This window comes from Hippocampus zosterae, chromosome 18 (genome assembly GCF_025434085.1).
Source record: "Hippocampus zosterae strain Florida chromosome 18, ASM2543408v3, whole genome shotgun sequence".
NCBI classification, from domain to species: Eukaryota; Metazoa; Chordata; class Actinopteri; order Syngnathiformes; family Syngnathidae; genus Hippocampus; species Hippocampus zosterae.
Genome location: NC_067468.1, coordinates 14648539 through 14666687, shown reverse-complemented (window position 1 = coordinate 14666687; position 18149 = coordinate 14648539). Strand labels below are relative to the sequence as shown.

At 48.3% G+C, this 18149-nt stretch overlaps 1 protein-coding gene across 3 annotated transcripts in view; it reads left to right on the top strand.

Annotated features, from left to right (window-relative positions):
* Positions 1 to 18149, top strand: part of pappaa (pregnancy-associated plasma protein A, pappalysin 1a) — a 76806-nt gene that overhangs the window by 1783 nt on the left and 56874 nt on the right. For all 3 annotated transcript variants that reach the window (XR_007959776.1, XM_052050369.1, XM_052050368.1), the window contains exons 2-4: positions 7486 to 8584; positions 15943 to 16088; positions 17422 to 17715. Coding sequence is in view for 2 of the 3 variants with exons in the window: in XM_052050369.1 (XP_051906329.1) it covers positions 7486 to 8584; positions 15943 to 16088; positions 17422 to 17715 (1539 nt within the window). In the remaining variant the exon portion in view is untranslated. The remainder of the gene's footprint in view (positions 1 to 7485; positions 8585 to 15942; positions 16089 to 17421; positions 17716 to 18149) is intronic.

Here is an 18149-nt window from a genome sequence, read left to right as displayed (position 1 = left end):
TCGAGGTGTGAAAGCAATTTACGGTGCACGACGACCTGCGCTACCTCGGCTCGCCAACAGGGAGCGTCGCGACACACGTTACCTGCTGCCTTTGCCTGCTTTGTGCAGATGGCTTGCTTGGCTGCCTTTGAACCGAACTGAACTGGAATGAACCCGGTACCTCCTCGCGCGTATTCGCATGCAGCACGCTTTTGGTGGGACTTTGCCTCCACCATATGAGCAAATTTACTTATTTCTATCTGTGTCTGACTTCACACACATCGCGGTGGTGTGTGTTGTTTGCAGAGTACACTTTTGAGAGCAGCCAGTTGGCATGCTCTGCAAAAAGGGGGTGTCGGAGTGGGGAGGGCATTGTAAGAGTTTGTGGTGGCATTTAATGTTAATACTATGTACACACATGGCCTGGGAGGCCGTGCAGGATACACTTTCGCACCTTTAAAAGAGCAACCGAAGAGAATTTGAACTTGATTCCAACACAAATATTGTTTTTTCATCTGCCATCTCTCATAATTTATCACCTTCTGCCATGGTGGTGACCAGGGGGTGGGGGGGCTCCAAAAGAGAGCAAATAAGATGATCAAACAATCCCAATAAAGCCTAATCTTTTAAATCTAATTCAGGCCTCGGCAAATGCCCCCATCCCCTTGTTTTGATCCACGGGGCTTGTTTGCAGCAGCTGTTTTCTAGACTGGCTTGTTTTGACCATTGCAGTTTTCTCCTTTCCATGTGTCCCCCCCCCCCACCCCCAACCCCTTTCTCCCGCTCTTCTCCCTCTCTCTTCTCAAGTTTTTTTTTTTGGACCACGTTTACATATGTTGTTATTTTTCATTTGGAAAGTTGCGGGAAACCATGCGTGAAATCAGACAGGCCAGAAATAAAAAGTCACCTCATTGTCTTTGGGCGAGTCGTGGGACGCGCTGTGTGGATTCATTAATAGATTATAAAGCATGCTTGGATAATTTAGGTGTAGAAGAACAGATTTTTTTTCTGGTCATTGTATTACGCTTTTGAATAAATATCTTTAAATTATTTATAAGAAAAATGCCTGGACATGCACATGTGCCAACTTCCACTAACAACCCAGGCTAAACTCGAAAAAGTCACTCAGTACATCACTTCAATAATATTTCCTTGACACCAATTCCTTTAATATTAGCCAGGGCTTTCCCACCATCATGTAGCATCTTATGGTGTTACAAAATGAGCACAGAAATATGCGAATATTTTAGTTTTTCAGTGAATAGTTGAGGATAGGTTCCATAGGAAAAAAAAACTGTTGGCTGCGGGGAAACTCCCCAAAAAACATTCCGTGTCATTCAAAACACTCATGGATCACACAGTTTTTTAATCCGAGCGGACAAGGCCACTCCCGCAATGTGGAGACTGTGGAGACTCACCGCAGTGTCCGGCGGGAATTCTCAGCAAGCCTAAATAAGCACACAGGTTTATTTTGGGTCATTTGTTGTCATGTTTTCTCATTTGTTACACTGACAAATTGGTTCTACCAATGAGCACCAGCTGTGCTTTCCGTCTCCCAGCAGACCAGATGTAGTAATAGTATCTCAAAGTACTTGGTTTATATATATACTGTCTATATATCTCTATATATATAGAGATATATAGAGATATATATAGATATATATATGCAGTAGGCGGCCCGGTAGTCCAGTGGTTAACACGTCGGCTTCACAGTGCAGAGATACCGGGTTCGATTCCGGCTCCGGCCTCCCTGTGTGGAGTTTGCATGTTCTCCCCGGGCCTGCGTGGGTTTTCTCCGGGTGCTCCGGTTTCCTCCCACATTCCAAAAACATGCATGGCAGGCTGATTGGACGCTCTAAATTGTCCCTAGGTGTGATTGTGAGCGTGGATGGTTGTTCGTCTCTGTGTGCCCTGCGATTGGCTGGCAACCGATTCAGGGTGTCCCCCGCCTACTGCCCGAAGACGGCTGGGATAGGCTCCAGCACCCCCCGCGACCCTAGTGAGGATTAAGCGGTTCAGAAAATGGATGGATGGATGGATGGATATATATGCAGTATACTGTATACACACACACAATCATATTTAACAGCTTAAATGTGTCATTGAAACATCCAGCAAAAAGTTTGTCCAAATTGGTAACGTATGAGGTCATTCCCGGGGTTACGGATTTTTGCAGTAGCTGTTGACACTTTGCCATTTGCCGTTTTATCGTTCTATTTGCTACCATTCAGAGCGGTTCACTGCCTTTATGAAGGTGAAGATTAACGGAAGACTTGACAATAGACCGTGCAGTACAATCGTGGTGGGTAATCCGTCAGTCATCATCCCGTCATTATTTCAGGCCGGCCCAGGCCGTCCATCGTCGGCGGCGACAGCCAATTGGCATCAAGAGAGTAATAACTGCGCTACACGCAGGCATACTCATACTCCAGTTAAAAAAAAAATATATATGCAATGTATATAAAACAGTGCTGTATTCCTTCACTTGTCACATATTGACTTTTGTTTCACCAATCATCACAATATCTATTATAATTTTTTTTTTTGCATGTACCTGTATGACGTAATAACACCTATCGGCTACCGCACCCGCTTCCCGTCTGTTTGGGCCTGAAATAATGACAGAATGATGCCTGACGGACAAGACTGACTTGCCCACCCCTGCGGTACAAATTAGCCTAGCACGTAGCTTAGCGGTGGCTATGAGGTTTCCCGAGGAGCGCAAACCACGACTACGCCAAGCAAGTCGCCAAGCAAGGAGGCTTGGCGACTGTTAGCCAAATTTGACGTACTGCCAAAAAGCAGATTGGTAGCCATGAGGTGCACTCGCCAGAGGCAGAGCTGCACTGTGTTTGTTTATTGACTAGCATGTGGCAATCACACCTCTTGTCCCTTGCCTAATACAGTGTGTTCCCTGTGGTAGCGCATACCAAAAAGTAGACGTTATTTATTGTACACGAAGGACTTGTTAAGAGGGGTATTTTCCTTTCTGACTCGAGAGCTGGCAAAGTCAATCTTTTGGTCGTCCAAATACTGTCTGTCGATTGGCATGCGTGACCAATCAACAGATCAAATCTCCGGGTACGTTTTGTCTTCTTGTTCGGTTGAGTACAGCTAAGATTGTTACATGTGGTCAGAATTGATCCCAGCTTGAGCGAAAAAGAAAAAAAAAATTCTGTTACGCTCATACGCACAATCAGAACATCAAGTTCTGTATCCAAATGTTATGCAAACTTTGTTGTGGCCTATTAGCCCCGTATCCGGGTCATGTTGCATTGTCCCGCATCGGGGAGGGGAAGAAGAAAATAAATGGTAAGGCAAACCAGGGTTCTCTTGAGGGAGATTTCCATGCAGACATCAGCTGATATTTGCTGAGATAACGGATGTACTACTACCCGGTGCTTCAGTTGCATTCGGGTCTGGTGCGAACCAGATGAAGGCAATCATGACCACATTACCCCCCCCCCCCAAAAAAAAATTAAAAAAAAAACCGGGGCGGCCCGGTAGACCAGTGGTTAGCGCGTCGGCTTCACAGTGCAGAGGTACCGGGTTCGATTCCAGCTCCGGCCTCCCTGTGTGGAGTTTGCATGTTCTCCCCAGGCCTGCTGTGGGTTTTCTCCGGGTGCTCCGGTTTCCTCCCACATTCCAAAAACATGCGTGGCAGGCTGATTGAACACTCTAAATTGTCCCTAGTTGTGAGTGTGAGTGCGAATGGTTGTTCGTCTCTGTGTGCCCTGCGATTGGCTGGCAACCGATTCAGGGTGTCCCCCGCCTACTGCCCGGAGACAGCTGGGATAGGCTCCAGCACCCCCCGCGACCCTCGTGAGGATCAAGCGGTTCGGAAGATGAACGAATGAATGAATGAATAAAAAAAACTGTCATCCTGGGAAGAAAAATATTTTAAATGTCAATCAGAGATTCCCAAGTGTCTGAAGCAAAGACTCCGACACAGCGTCGTCGTGGTTTGCATGTCTGCCTCACAGTTTTGACGTTAAATGTTTCAAAATCCATCCTGCACGTATTTTGGGTTTTCTACGGGATATTCAGGCTCCCTCTCACATTCTTGCATGTAAGGTATATTGGAAAACCGTCATAGCCTATTGTGTGGCTGAGAATGCTTGTGTGGCAGATCTAAGTTCCCATTCATTGTGGGCCAGACAATCAACCGGCACATCTTCAACGAAAACTCGCTTTATTCACCGCACGAAAGTCGCGGCGGCACAACTTGCGCCCGTCAACACGCTCGCTCGCAACGCCTCGAGCATCCGACCGTTCCTGGCCAAGAAAAACGTGTTTGATCAACTTCCCTAACTCATTTTTTTGACCCTCTCTTCTGAGTACAAGGAGGTCATTTAGGCGACGTATTTTAAAGGCAAGATCGCTGTGGAGTATCCCAGGAAGAATGTTGATTATTTTTATTTTTAAATCATCTCAATCGTATTATTTCTGTCGGTGTAAACATTGCAATTGCTCTCCAAGCCAAAGACGGAATGTACTCGCTCACGGAATCCTTATTCGTTTCGCCATAGAGTGAATATGAGCGCCTCCAAGGACCTTAATGGGATGTCAATGTCACAATAAAAAAGTTACGGTGCAAAAAATACAATAAAAAAGCTGTCAGGGTCCAATAACCTGAAACCCTTTTAAACTGACCCTTCTTGGCAGACTCGCAAATGCGGAGACTCCAAGAAGTAGTCTCCAATATTCAAGCCTGACAGCCTATTTAAATGTTTAAAGTCTCAATATCTGATGTCATGACATTTTTATCATCAATATCTTTTTTTTTTATTTGTTCATACTTTCGATTAAATATCGCTGGAATTTTCCGTCATCCTTCAGGGAAACTGGCTTTCGGAAGAAAGGCTTTTCACCTCTCGTCGGGTGACAAAGTCAACACGCTTCATTGTTTGTCCGCTCAAAGCCGACGTGTTTCTTTGTAGCGCGCCGCTCCGTTAATGCTGATTCACTTTCTCGAGCCTTTTGTTTTCTCGAGGGTGTTTTCATTGGACCCAGTCAAACGCAAGGCGGCCTTTGGAACGAGTGCAAATCCCTTAATGTGCGCCGACAAAAACGTACGGTATATCATGGGAAACATATGCCGCTTGTGCTTGCCGTTCATCCCAAACGTACACTTTGGAGCGCGCCCAGACATTCTCGGGACAATATTCAAAGAATCAGAGACCACGTCACCAGCATAAAAGGATCAAAACTCATGTTTCCAAGTACTTGTGTCTAACCTGTTGGTAGCAGTACGATGGTCCACTGCCATGTCCTGTTTTTTTGTGACTAGAGTTAGCTTGATGGGACTCGAATATTGACTGTGCTACCCAGGGGAGTCATGAAAGCAGGTGCTAGTAGTAATATCCGCGTGTTAGATTAATTGAGCATGGCAGAAATGATGACAGTTGTTTACACGAGGAGCCCTGCAAGCATTGGAGCACACCTTTTAGCCTTGAGTGCACCGGCAGACAGCTGGAGGACTTTTTAAAAAAATTTTCCTTCCAACCAAGTGAAAAGACGGTGAGCGTCATCCACCTCAGGCCTGACCTTGACGCTGAACCCGGATCGTCTCTCTCTTTTTGGAACATAAGTCCATTGAATGAACAAGATAATGAATGCATCCTGAAGCCGCTCGCCTCTCTAATGAGAACCAGATCAAAGTTAACATTCACCACTAGCCGGAGACGGGCCGATCGATGTGGGAAGAGCGAGTTGAGAGAGGGTTTGATTATTCCCCTTTATGAGGACTAGTCACCTTAATGTGTTACTTGAAGCCATTCATTTTGAGAAGAAGAGGTAAACATTAGAAAAGTATCCATCCATCCATCCATTTTCTAATCCGCTTCTCCTCGTGAAGGGTGGCGGGGCGTGCAGGAGCCCACCCCAGCTGTCTTGGGGCACTAGCCGAGGTACACCCTGATCTGGTTGCCAGCAAAGCCCAGTTGAAAAATCCCGTTTGGCCAACTAGCCTCTGGTCAGAAATATTTTTGACTGGCCGGGAACTGGGAATGAGAGTCCCGGTTCCACTTAACGCCGCATGAGACCTCTGATAGTGTCCCCCCAAAAAGGTGCCAAAGTGCCTTTGAATCTTTTTTTCTGAAACGTAGCAGCCGGGGCCACAAACTGGCATTCACCTTGAACCCTCGTGGACCCGAACGTGTGCGCCGGTCACATACGTACCTCAACAAGCGTTAAACAAACAAACAGTTAGCATTCAGAGATCCCCCTAAGAAGTGAAAACACATTACCATGCTGGAGCTGACACACATGGTCCAAGTGAAACAGGAAAAAGGGTGTTTTGGTGCCTCTACAATAACAAGGCCTCAGTAGAGAACTGGTCTTTTCTGGCTACTTAGCTGGCAAGGGACATTTACACTAACAACTTTAAATGCACTCAGTGTTCACGAAAAAAGCCTATACAGAGAGATTTCCATGGAGTTTCCCTAAGCCAAACATGCACTTCAACCCAATTTCCAGGACAACACGCCCTCAGATATATGGAAGAAAAATAAATCACACTCATGCGTCCGCGCTGCGATCTCGACAGCTGGAAATAACAATTACCCCAGTCGTACGTATATTCGACTTTTACGAACGTATACGATTGAGTTGAGTTTTATTGAGGATCTTGGCGGGCGGGCGGACAGTTCTCGCATGTTCCCTCGTGTTCTGGTGGGTGATCACGTTGACTCTGCGGATAGCCTCGCGTGACGGATAAGACAAGACCACAATATCTGACCAAATCCACAGCTCTATTTAGACAAATGCGTCAAAAGCCAACCCCCCCTACCCCCCAACCCCATCTGCGTGGAATCTCTGCATGCTTCACGTTTGCCTGCAGAGACATATTTGTACCACGCTTACTCCCTCCTGCTAACAGACTCCATTGTGTTGCGGCCAAATCTCTCAAGCTCGAACATGGCAGTCCGGAGCAGCTGCTGTGAGTTTTCTCCACCTGAGTATCGATGTCTTTTTAACTCTGGCGAGTCACTCGACTCTTGCTATAAGAATAACAGGACCTTTTTGGCGTCTTCCGTAAAGACGTCCTTGGATAACGCCGCGGTGGGGAGAAGTTTTGCCTCTTGTCGCCGTCAGGGACTAAGCTAGCAAGAATCGTCATTGGGACCTTTTTGGGATAAACAGCTAAAATGTTCCCGTATGAGACAATTCTCACTTGTGTGACTTCTGTGCAGGCGGCATGGGTTCAATTCCCACTTAGTGACTGTGTTGAATCCTGTGATTGGGCAATGACCAGTCCATGGTGTCGTCTTCCATTTTTGCCCAAAGTCATCTGCTTTAGGCTTGCCGTGACCCTTAAAATTTTTTTTTGTTGAATCGAAAATGGACGTATGTACAACTAGAAAACAAACAAAAACAGACAAACGGTTATCTCGCACCGTCGATGCACCACAGAAACGATTTTGGGAAGACTAGGAAACGGTCGATCCTTCACGTTAGCTCAGCGACTGCTCACGTTAACGACGTTTTCTTCTGTTGTCTCCCCAGGCCTTTACGATAAATGTTTCTACGCCTCCAGCGACCGAGGCTGGTTGCTCGGCATCCGGTCGGTCAGCGAACACGGCAACCGAGACCCTCGCTTCTTCTTCTCCCTGAAGACCGATCGTGCGCACAAGGCCGCCGTCATCCACTCCAACGCACGCTACGTCCCAAATCAGTGGGCGCACCTGGCCGTCACCTACGACGGCGTCTACATGAAGCTTTTCGTCAACGGCGCCCAGGTCGGCGTGAGTCGCGAGCAATCGGGTGACGTCTTCAGTCACCTGACCAAGAAGTGCAAAGTGCTGATGATCGGGGGCAACGCGCTGAATCATAACTACAGGGGGGCGGTGGAGAGGGTGGCTCTGTGGAGGAGCGCTCGAGGGCAGAGGCAGATCATCAGGGATATGCAGGGCAACGAGGATCCGCAAGATCTACCTCAGCTGGTCATACGGGAAACTTTTGAGCACCCGGGCAGGAAGTGGCTGACCGTGAAAGACGGTAGCTTCCCTCAGCCGGAGCAGAGGGGAGGCGGGCGGACGGGCTTCCAGGGCGGCGGAGCAAACGCCGAAGGATTATTAGACACGACGCTGGAGCCTCCCGTTTGCGGCCAGACGGTTTGCGACAACGTGGAGGTCATCAAAAATTACAACCTGCTCCCCAGCTTCCGACGCGCCAAGAAAGTACGCTACCGCGTGATCAATATCTGGGACGATACGCGGAGCAAGCCGACCGTGTCGGAGCACCAAATCAGCTTGCAACACCAGCGACTGAATGACGCCTTCGGTCCCTACAACATCAGCTGGGAGCTCAGCATTCACAACGTCACCAACTCGTCCCTCCGCAACAGGTTGATTCTGGCCAATTGCGACATCAGCAAAGTGGGCGACGACGCCTGCGACCCGGAATGCAACCATCCGCTCACCGGCTTCGACGCGGGAGACTGCGTGTCGGGCCACCGCAGCCGCTGCCCCGAGAGCAAGCAGGGCAACGGCGTGTGCGACCCGGAATGTAACTGGGAAAATTTCTACTACGACCTTGGTGACTGTTGCAACCCCGACATAACGGATGTGACCAAGACGTGCTTCAACCGCTCCTCTCCGCACAAGTAAGTCACCGCAAATCTCTTGCGGTCCATCGCCGCAACGTTTCTTGGTTGATTTCTTACGAGTCATGATGAAATCATTTCAAGAGACCCAATCCACACCTCTCGTTCCTCGATTAATCAAAAGGCAAATCTTTCGCTTGCGCCCGCCGCCCCGCCGCAAGATCGCCTTGGCGGTCTCGTCCTTCGGCTTCCTGACCATTTGGTTTGCGGCTGAGTTGTAACTCAACTCCCAGCCTGTGTGGCCTGAGAAATCCTCCAGGGGCGGCTCGTCCAATCTTACCTCGGCCCGCTTCAATCAGCGTTGCACACACAAGCGGGGCAAAACAAATGCTACATGATGACTCTCCTGGTAGCAAACGCGCCGGCCAGACGGATCTTTTTTTTTTTTTTTGTGCGCGTGTGTGTATGTATCCATTTTTCAACAAGTCTCCCCCACATTTTTCTACTTTGTTTCCTGTAGCCAGTGGTCCTAATTAAGCCGTCTTGATTGGAGGCGGCAGTTGATTCGGAAAGAGTGAGATTGTAAACACTGTAAAGGCAAATAGAGGTCAGGAAAAGGGGGAACAGAATGACTTTCGCTTGTAGCAATGGAAATTATTCTAGACATAGCGCTCTCCTCAGGAAACCGCACAGACGTGTTTCCTTCGGAGGCAGGTGAGGGGGGGTCCTTAAACACGGGAGGCTGAATTTTCCAGTGCATAACAGTGGAGAAACTTGTGTGGATCCATTTTGTTTCTTCCAGGTGTACGGCACATGAACGTCGGGGATTGTGGTTGTGGTATTCAATGTAGCTTTTTGAGTCCACATAAATATTATGGTTTTTTTGGGGGGGATTTTTTTTTTTTTTTGGTTATAAGGTCATAGTGGGTTGTAAACGATGACTAAAAGCTGGCAGAGATTAAAAAAAAAACAACAAAAAATATTTAAAAAGGGCCTCTGCCTGTCCTCCGATACTTTTTTTTTTAAGGTTTGGGGTATACAAAAGGGCGGCCCGGTAGTCCAGTGGTTAGCACGTCGGCTTCACAGTGCAGGGGTACCGGGTTCGATTCCAGCTCCGGCCTCCCTGTGTGGAGTTTGCATGTTCTCCCCGGGCCTGCGTGGGTTTTCTCCGGGTGCTCCGGTTTCCTCCCACATTCCAAAAACATGCGTGGCAGGCTGATTGAACACTCTAAATTGTCCCTAGGTGTGAGTGTGAATGGTTGTTTGTTTCTGTGTGCCCTGCGATTGGCTGGCAACCGATTCAGGGTGTCCCCCGCCTACTGCCCGAAGACAGCTGGGATAGGCTCCAGCACCCCCCGCGACCCTAGTGAGGATCAAGCGGCTCGGAAGATGAATGAATGAATGTATACAAAGGACAGTAGCCTTGACTGAGAACCTAGCAAGGGCTCGTCATCATCACTCAAAGTGGTAAATCATCGTTTAAAGCGTCGTAATAGTGCGAAGAGAGCGAGCGAGGTGCCTGGTTTCAATCACGGCCGAAGCTTGGGAGTAGCAGTTCGTCCGCCTCACTCCTTTTGTTTGAAATGACCGCTAAATAGCAAAATAATGACATTTAATTAACAACACCGGGAGAGTAAAAGCAGGTGGGCTTCACATCCCTTCCAGCTTAGTCATCGTTCAAAGACCATTCATCAAGCGGCGGAGAATCTGCTTGATTTAGATGTCAACAACTGGCTTCCACGCTCCAAATCTCCCTGGTATTTGACATGTGGGCGTGGGCTTTGACGCGTACCAGAAAGTAAGAAAAAAAAAAAAAACAGGAGCCATATTCTCATTCAGAATCATTTCGCTCAAGTGACTGCGTGCTTTGTTTTTGTGATTATGCGACGTGTCTGGTATGCTCTCCGGATAGTTTGCCTTCTTTGACCTCAGCCCGAGTAATCCCGGCAATGAGCGATGTACTTTATATCGCGGGGAGACAGTAACTGCGGCTTCCATTTCCTCATCGCCGCCGCTGCCTGGTTTTTAAAAGTCGGGTCAATGTCGGAAGCGGGCAACCCGCAAACGTGACCTCCTTTCTCCAATGGCTGCAAACGAGTCTTGCGAAATATCGTCGCGTTGCTTTCTCGTCCTTTTTTTTCTTCTTCTTAGAAACCTCTTGATGGGTTTTTTTTAGATGTTATCTCATGGTGCTTTCTCCAAATGCCAAACATCCTGCCCCCCCCCACCCTGATGAATCATTCATGAAATATTCAATACCGCATTCGAAGCGTCATATAGCGCTCTTAATTGTTTCTGTAGTTTTTGGCGAGCGAAGCACCTGGACGTCACTCCCAAACCAATGAAAGACGAGCGCGTAAACGCTTTTCATTTTGGGGGAAATGAAATTCTGCGCCGGCGTTCATTCATTCATTCATTCATCTTCCAAGCCGCTTGATCCTCACTAGGGTCGCGGGGGGTGCTGGAGCCCATCCCAGCCGTCTCCGGGCAGTAGGCGGGGGACACCCTGAATCGGTTGCCAGCCAATCGCAGGGCACACATAGACGAACAACCATCCAACGCTCACACTCACACCCAGGGACAATCTAGAGTGTTCAATCAGCCTGCCACGCATGTTTTTGGAATGTGGGAGGAAACCGGAGCACCCGGAGAAAACCCACGCAGGCCCGGGGAGAACATGCAAACTCCACACAGGGAGGCCGGAGCTGGAATCGAACCCGGTACCTCTGCACTGTGAAGCCGACGTGCTAACCACTGGACTACCGGGCCTCCCTGCGCCGGCGTTGTCAGAGGCTAATAGGTCATCCCTTTTCCCTTGGCCTCTGCCTCTCCTCCTCATGAGTCAATACCTCTCGGCGTGGCATATTGATGGATGGACCACCCCCTTTTTTCTCTGCTCCACTCCCTCTCCCCCCCCCCCCCCCCGCTGTATTTAGCTCAGTGGAGGCAGCTAATCTCCCGGGCCCTTGACTTGGGTGTTTTACAGTTGGTCGTCTAAACCATTAAGCCCCGTCCCATAAAACATAATGGAGTGCTTGTTCGTAAATACCAGGACTTTGCACTTCCCCTTTTAAAGCCGTAGCGCACTTATAAAAACACCTGTTGTTGAGATTTCACCTGCGCTTTCAGTGAGGCGAAGGGGTAAGGGGGTAGGGGGGCGGGGCTTTTCGGGAAAAGGGCCTACTCGGTTGTCATTAGATTCTACATATTTTGAAATACGCTTCCGAGCGATCACTTTGTGGACTCTATTGACGGCCCCTTTGTCCCGTTAAACCCTTACGGTTCTTATTGTCGTCGGTGTGCCCGGTTCTTAGTTCCCTCTGGGTTGTCGAGCATTGCGAGAGTGCGTTCGTGAGGTCAAAGGTTGAGGACGAGCAATGGGATCGTGTCATAAAAGCGGAGATGGACGACGGGGTTTAAGAGCTGCGGTGTTAACCCACTCGGAATATGAAAGTTCTATCGGCCAGCGGAGTGCCACGGTCACCACGCCGGCTTGCCCCTTCGCTGACTCCGGGCTTCCTCTGCTGAATGCATACGAGGCAAATTTACGGCGTTGTATGAATTATACATGGGTGTAAATGGATGAAGTCATCATCTCCCGTTTAAAAGCTTTGAAAGGCGCAAGTTTGACGCATCCTTGCATCTGGCACCAAAGGATCCCTTCGCAGCCACCCTTCCAACTTCCCCATGTGACGGGGCTCCAAAGAGGGAGAGCGACGGGGTCGGAGTAAAGCCGGGTAAGGGTCATTGGCAAGGAGATTAGAAGAAGACGTTAAAAAAAAAAAAGGACGGGCACAAAGACGGAGTGAACGCTCCAACCTCTTTGTGCGCGACAAACACTTTGCAGCCGATCAAAGCGTCTTTTCTTGCGAGAGTAGCAGACAATAGCTCGAAATCGAGAGCATATGGGGCGCCTCCGCAGAAATTAACGCACACCGAGGACCCTTAAATCATTCTCGTCTTTGTACGAGACGCCAAATGCGCGTCCAATGTGCTAATGACCGCGGCTGCTTATTAAATCAACCTGACGAAACGAAGTTGAATTTTTGCTCTCGAACTTCGTTTAGTCAAAGCCATTCGACGATCCCAAATTGTTGGGAAATTCCTTAATAAACTAGACAGATTGTGCATTGTTTTTTTGTCCCTTGAAGTTCAGCGGGTTCCTTTACGTGACAGGCCACCTCAGGGCAAACTTTGTCTGGCTGATTTTCATAAAACGGGCCACTGCAACGCTCCGCCCTCATCTCCTCCGTCGCCAATGTCGAGTGTGGCTTGGGGTTCGAAATGAGACGAGAAAGGCAGCTCCTGCTTAGTGTAGTCCACTTGTTTCCTGGAAATGGATGATCTTAGTCCAGTCCACCCGCCAAGTCGTGGGCGGAGAAGCTCAGCTGGACTGTATGTAAAAAAATTAAAATCAAATAAAAAAATCTGAGTGGCTGGCTCACAGTCGTTACTGGAAGCAGGCAGCTGACAGATTCTGTTTGTATACGAGTAATTCAAAAGTACACTTTGCTTTGATTCACAGCGCAGAGGTACCGGGTTCGATTCCAGCGCCGGCCTCCCTGTGTGGAGTTTGCATGTTCTCCCCGGGCTTGTGTGGGTTTTCTCCGGGTGCTCCGGTTTCCTCCCACATTCCAAAAACATGCATGGCAGGCTGATTGGACGCTCTAAATTGTCCCTAGGTGCGAGTGTGGGTGTGGATGGTTGTTCGTTTCTGTGTGCCCTGCGATTGGCTGGCAACCGATTCAGGGTGTCCCCCGCCTACTGCCCGAAGACGGCTGGGATAGGCTCCAGCACCCCCCGCGACCCTAGTGAGGATCAAGCGGTTTGAAAATTTGATTGGATTGGACTTTGCTTTGATGGCTATGCTGCCTCGTTATGGGCAAAAAAGGTTACCCTGCGTGTTGCGTTTAGTTATTTTTTTTTTTATTTGTCCAATTTATCCAACAAACTTTGCGACGATATGATCGATTCAATATCTCTGGCTTCGAACCTTCGCCAAATTGCCAGGAGGGACAATTTTCTCCCAAAACGTTGCCAAACATCACCGTTGGCCCCTTTTAAATTGCTTCCTCGAAGGTGACATTGAACAGTTACGCCGCCGAGCAGCTTTTAGATTTTAATAATTCCTCATTTTTTTAATTTTTGGCAAATTTTTGGAAGATGCAGAACTCTAAAAAAGCATGATCGCGCGCCTAGCTAAAGTTTTCGAGCGCCAAATGGAAGAAATGATACGCAGAATGGTGTGGTGCAAAAGAGAGAAATACACATTTAACAGAGCGCTAAGTGAATTTAATGAAGAAATTGGTGGTTTCATGTTTTAAAAAAAAGAAAAAGAAGTTTGGGGTTGAGCCAGTGAGATTCAATTCGCAGTTCTTAGAATTATTTAATCACCGCGTACACGATGACATCACATTCTCCCCCCCCCCCCCCCCCGTCGTATTTCCTGCTTCTCACTTTCATCCGCAAAGATTCCGACACTTAACCGCAGACTTTTAATGTGTAAACGGACAAACACAAGCAACCATTTAGAAGAACTACCCATAGGCGTGCACTTTATTTGTTCCAGTGAGAGATTATGCTGCATTATTTTCACCACTGAGCCCACATTTAACCAGAGGGTCGGAACCGTTTACTTGGAATTACGTTTGTTTCCCAGCTGTAAATGGCCATGTTTAAAAAAAAAAGAAAATTGGGGGGGAGTCTCATTGTTGTCGCACTTAATCTTATGATCCAAGAACACACGTTACAAACCGAAATCCTGGTCGTAGCAGGCCAGCGGGTCACACAAACGAGGTCAAAACTTAAAACGCGGCGCAATTTGTGAGTGACCATGATTTTTGTGTTGTATTGAAAAAAAAAAAAAAATAACAACTCCAACTTCCAGCACATGCAACAGATTATTGACACTGATTAGTGACATGGCTGAGCTTGCGGACGCCCGCCTGCCAGGGCCGGCGGCCAGCCTTGAATTTGTTCATAAAAGGAATGACAGACCGCGGCGGAAACCTATCGCGGCGCTGAATGATTGCACTTATCAGCGCCGCTTGTTTTTTTTTTTTTTTTTTCCCCCCTCCCCGGTGCCTGAACGCATCGCTGGGCCGCACGTCGGAAGAGCATATTTCTCTCCGTGCGCTCCATTAATTGGTGGCTTGTTGAAACGGAGAAGGCCTCGGGAGAGCTCGGGAATCAAACGCAATAAGAGCAGCGAATGTTTTATTGAACCGGTTGTCTTCTCAACGTGAAAACATGTGTCGCCATGATGTTCACGAGACATTGCGGCTTGGCCGTCGGCGGCGTTACAAACGAGGGAAAACGAAGGCCCTCGCTCGCATTTTGGCTTTCTCCGACGACAGCCTTGACATTGCCCAATTTGCTCGCGATTACACAAGGGCGCAATAGCGAGGATGACGAGTTCTCAGGGCGTTATCGAATTGGAACGCCGTCCCGGCGTTTATTGAACGCCGTTCGTTCGTGATATTGGTGGACGCCATTTGTTGCTCAAGTTCCCCCGGCCGGGTGTTGCGTAAATTGGGAGTACGTTCACACAATCTGTGTTGCTCTCATTGCAATTGAGCATGTGTGGCCGGCGGGTTCCCAAGGCAAAAGAAAAATATTGAATATTCCAACTTGATATTTCAGCTTTTATTAAATTTTTTTTGTCTTGTCATTTTCATTCAATCATTCATCTTCCGAGCCGCTTGATCCTCACTAGGGTCGCGGGGGTGCTGGAGCCTATCCCAGCTGTCTTCGGGCAGTAGGCGGGGGACACCCTGAATCAGTTGCCAGCCAATCGCAGGGCACACAGAAACGAACAACCAGTCGCACTCACACTCACACCTAGGGACAATTTAGAGTGTTCAATCAGCCTGCCATGCATGTTTTTGGAATGTGGGAGGAAACCGGAGCACCCGGAGAAAACCCACGCAGGCCCGGGGAGAACATGCAAACTTCACACAGGGAGGCCGGAGCTGGAATCGAACCCGGTACCTCTGCACTGTGAAGCCCACGTGCTAACCACTGGACTACCGGGCCGCCGTCTTGTCATTTTGTTCTTGGAAAAAAAAAGTTTTTTGTTGTTTTTTTTGTAATATTACAAATTTATTGTCATAGTCAGTTTTTCATTCTTGTGAATTACGCCTATAATCTTGTCAAATTACAGATTGAAATTGTCCAAAATATATATTGCAATATTACCACCTTGTATTTAAACTCTGACTTTTTCTTTTCTGAGGATTTTACTGTCCAAAAAAAAATATATAACAATTGTGTCCCGAAACTTTTCTATTCCTGGGAAATTTCTCCCCAAATTCTCCCCTTCTTCTCTTGCTCCTACGAGCTTCTTTCCAGTTGTTCCAACGTTCTAAGAAAACCTGATTTGCACGTAAACAACTTCCTTCCCGTGTGCTTTCCCCCAGGGCCTATTTGGACGTGAAGGAGCTCAAAGAAATCCTGCAATTGGACGGCTCGACTCACCTGAACGTTTTCTTTGCCAACTCCTCTGATGAAGATCTAGCAGGGGTTGCCACTTGGCCGTGGGACAAAGAAGCCCTCACGCATTTAGGTCAGATGGCACGCCGACATGCGCATACATTCGCACACACACACACACACACACATGCAAATACTCCATCAGCCCAGACCTTTGATTGCGGTTTGAGCCTCAAGCGGCGAGCGTCTGTCTTGATCACAACTCAAACTGTGAGAGGAGCCCAGCTGGAATACCTCACGTGACTCTCCATATTGATTGTTTGCATGATGCGCTGACGGTGCGTATCTAAAGTCTACGCGCTTCACAATATCGACGTGTTGCCTCAAATCTGTGCTACTCATTTGATGAAAGTAGAATTTTAACCACAGGTTGTTTTCAGTTTTTCTTGGAGGCTTTTCTCGACATACCTGTTGTAACATCGTACAGCGCAGGTCATTGTCTGCAGAGAGCGGTCACACATTGAGATGGATGTCATTTGGTCAAAAGTGTCAGTAGAAGGGTACAAAGGAATCGTTGAGGCGGTAAATATACCACCGAACACTGTGAAGCAAATAAGAAAAGGAGGTGCGATGGCTCCGTCGGCCCAACATTATTCCCACACACACTTCATGGCGCGGTGAGTTGGAACTCAGACTTGGGTCGGGTCAGGATAACTCGATTTGGAAGCTTTCCCGAGCCGAGCAGCGAATTTTGAGACACGTCACGCAAAGGGAGTGTTGACAGCTCTGATCAAAGCCCAAACTGTCAGCGAGGTCTGAGATTTTTCTCTTTAGTGGAAATACAAAAAATTGTCTAGGGAAAAAAACAAAACAATAAAAAAACAAAACGATAACCTTATTTAAACCTGACATTGAATGTGATTGACAGCCCCATTCGAAGAGGGGTGTGTACACTTGTGCAACCATATTATTTCAGCTGGTCAGTTCTACTTGCCCGCTTGGAAGTAAAGAAATAAATAACCACATTTTGGTGCAAAAAGTTTAAATAAGGCCCGGTAGTCCAGTGGTTAGCACGTTGGCTTCACAGTGCAGAGGTACCGGGTTCGATTCCAGCTCCGGCCTCCCTGTGTGGAGTTTGCATGTTCTCCCCGGGCCTCCGTGGGTTTTCTTCGGGTGCTCCGGTTTCCTCCCACATTCCAAAAACATGCATGGCAGGCTGATTGGACGCTCTAAATTGTCCCTAGGTGTGAGTGTGAGTGCGAATGGTTGTTCGTCTCTGTGTGCCCTGTGATTGGCTGGCAACCGATTCAGGGTGTCCCCCGCCTACTGCCCGAAGACAGCTGGGATAGGCTCCAGCACCCCCCGCGACCCTAGTGAGGATTAAGTGGTTTGGAAAATGGATGGATGGATGGAAGTTTAAATAATTTCTCCTGGTCTTTTTTTTTTAAATCTTCTCCCTCTCTCAGGTGGGATTGTGCTGAACCCGTCCTTCTACGGCACATTCGGCCACACCGACACCATGGTTCACGAGGTCGGTCACAGTCTGGGCCTCTACCACGTCTTTCGAGGGATCTCGGAAATCGAGTCGTGCAACGACGCTTGCTTGGAGACGGAGCCTTCCATGGAGACGGGCGACCTGTGTGCCGACACCAACCCCACGCCCAAGTACAAAGGCTGCCACGATCCCGAGCCGGGAAACGAAACTTGCGGCTGTCCGCATTTCACGCGCACGCCCTTCAACAACTACATGAGCTACGCAGGTAAGGATTACCGCGCTTGTTTGTTTTTCACTTGCGGAACACAGGGCCTGCTGGTTTTGCAACGCTGAAAGCGTCGGGATGGATTCGAGATGGCTGCCGCGAAGTCGGGAAGATCGCGCTTGAAAGCGTCGCAGCGGAAAATCATTTGAAAAAATAATAAACGTGGGTGATGAGCGTAATGAGTTGCTGGCAAATGTGAGATTCTAGGATCGTTGGCCAAGGGCGATTATTTGTTCAAGTGCAGATTTTTTTTTGGGGGGGGGGGGGTTACTGAGAATAATTGTCCCAGTAAATCACAATTTATGTCAAGGTAAAGTGTTCTTCTGGGCTGCTATTCGCTGGAAGTTCATCCTTCAAAACCTGCACAAGGAACTCATTTCCAAGAAGACTAAATTGATCTGAGAGACTGTTTACGTGCTTTGGGTGCTGCCGTT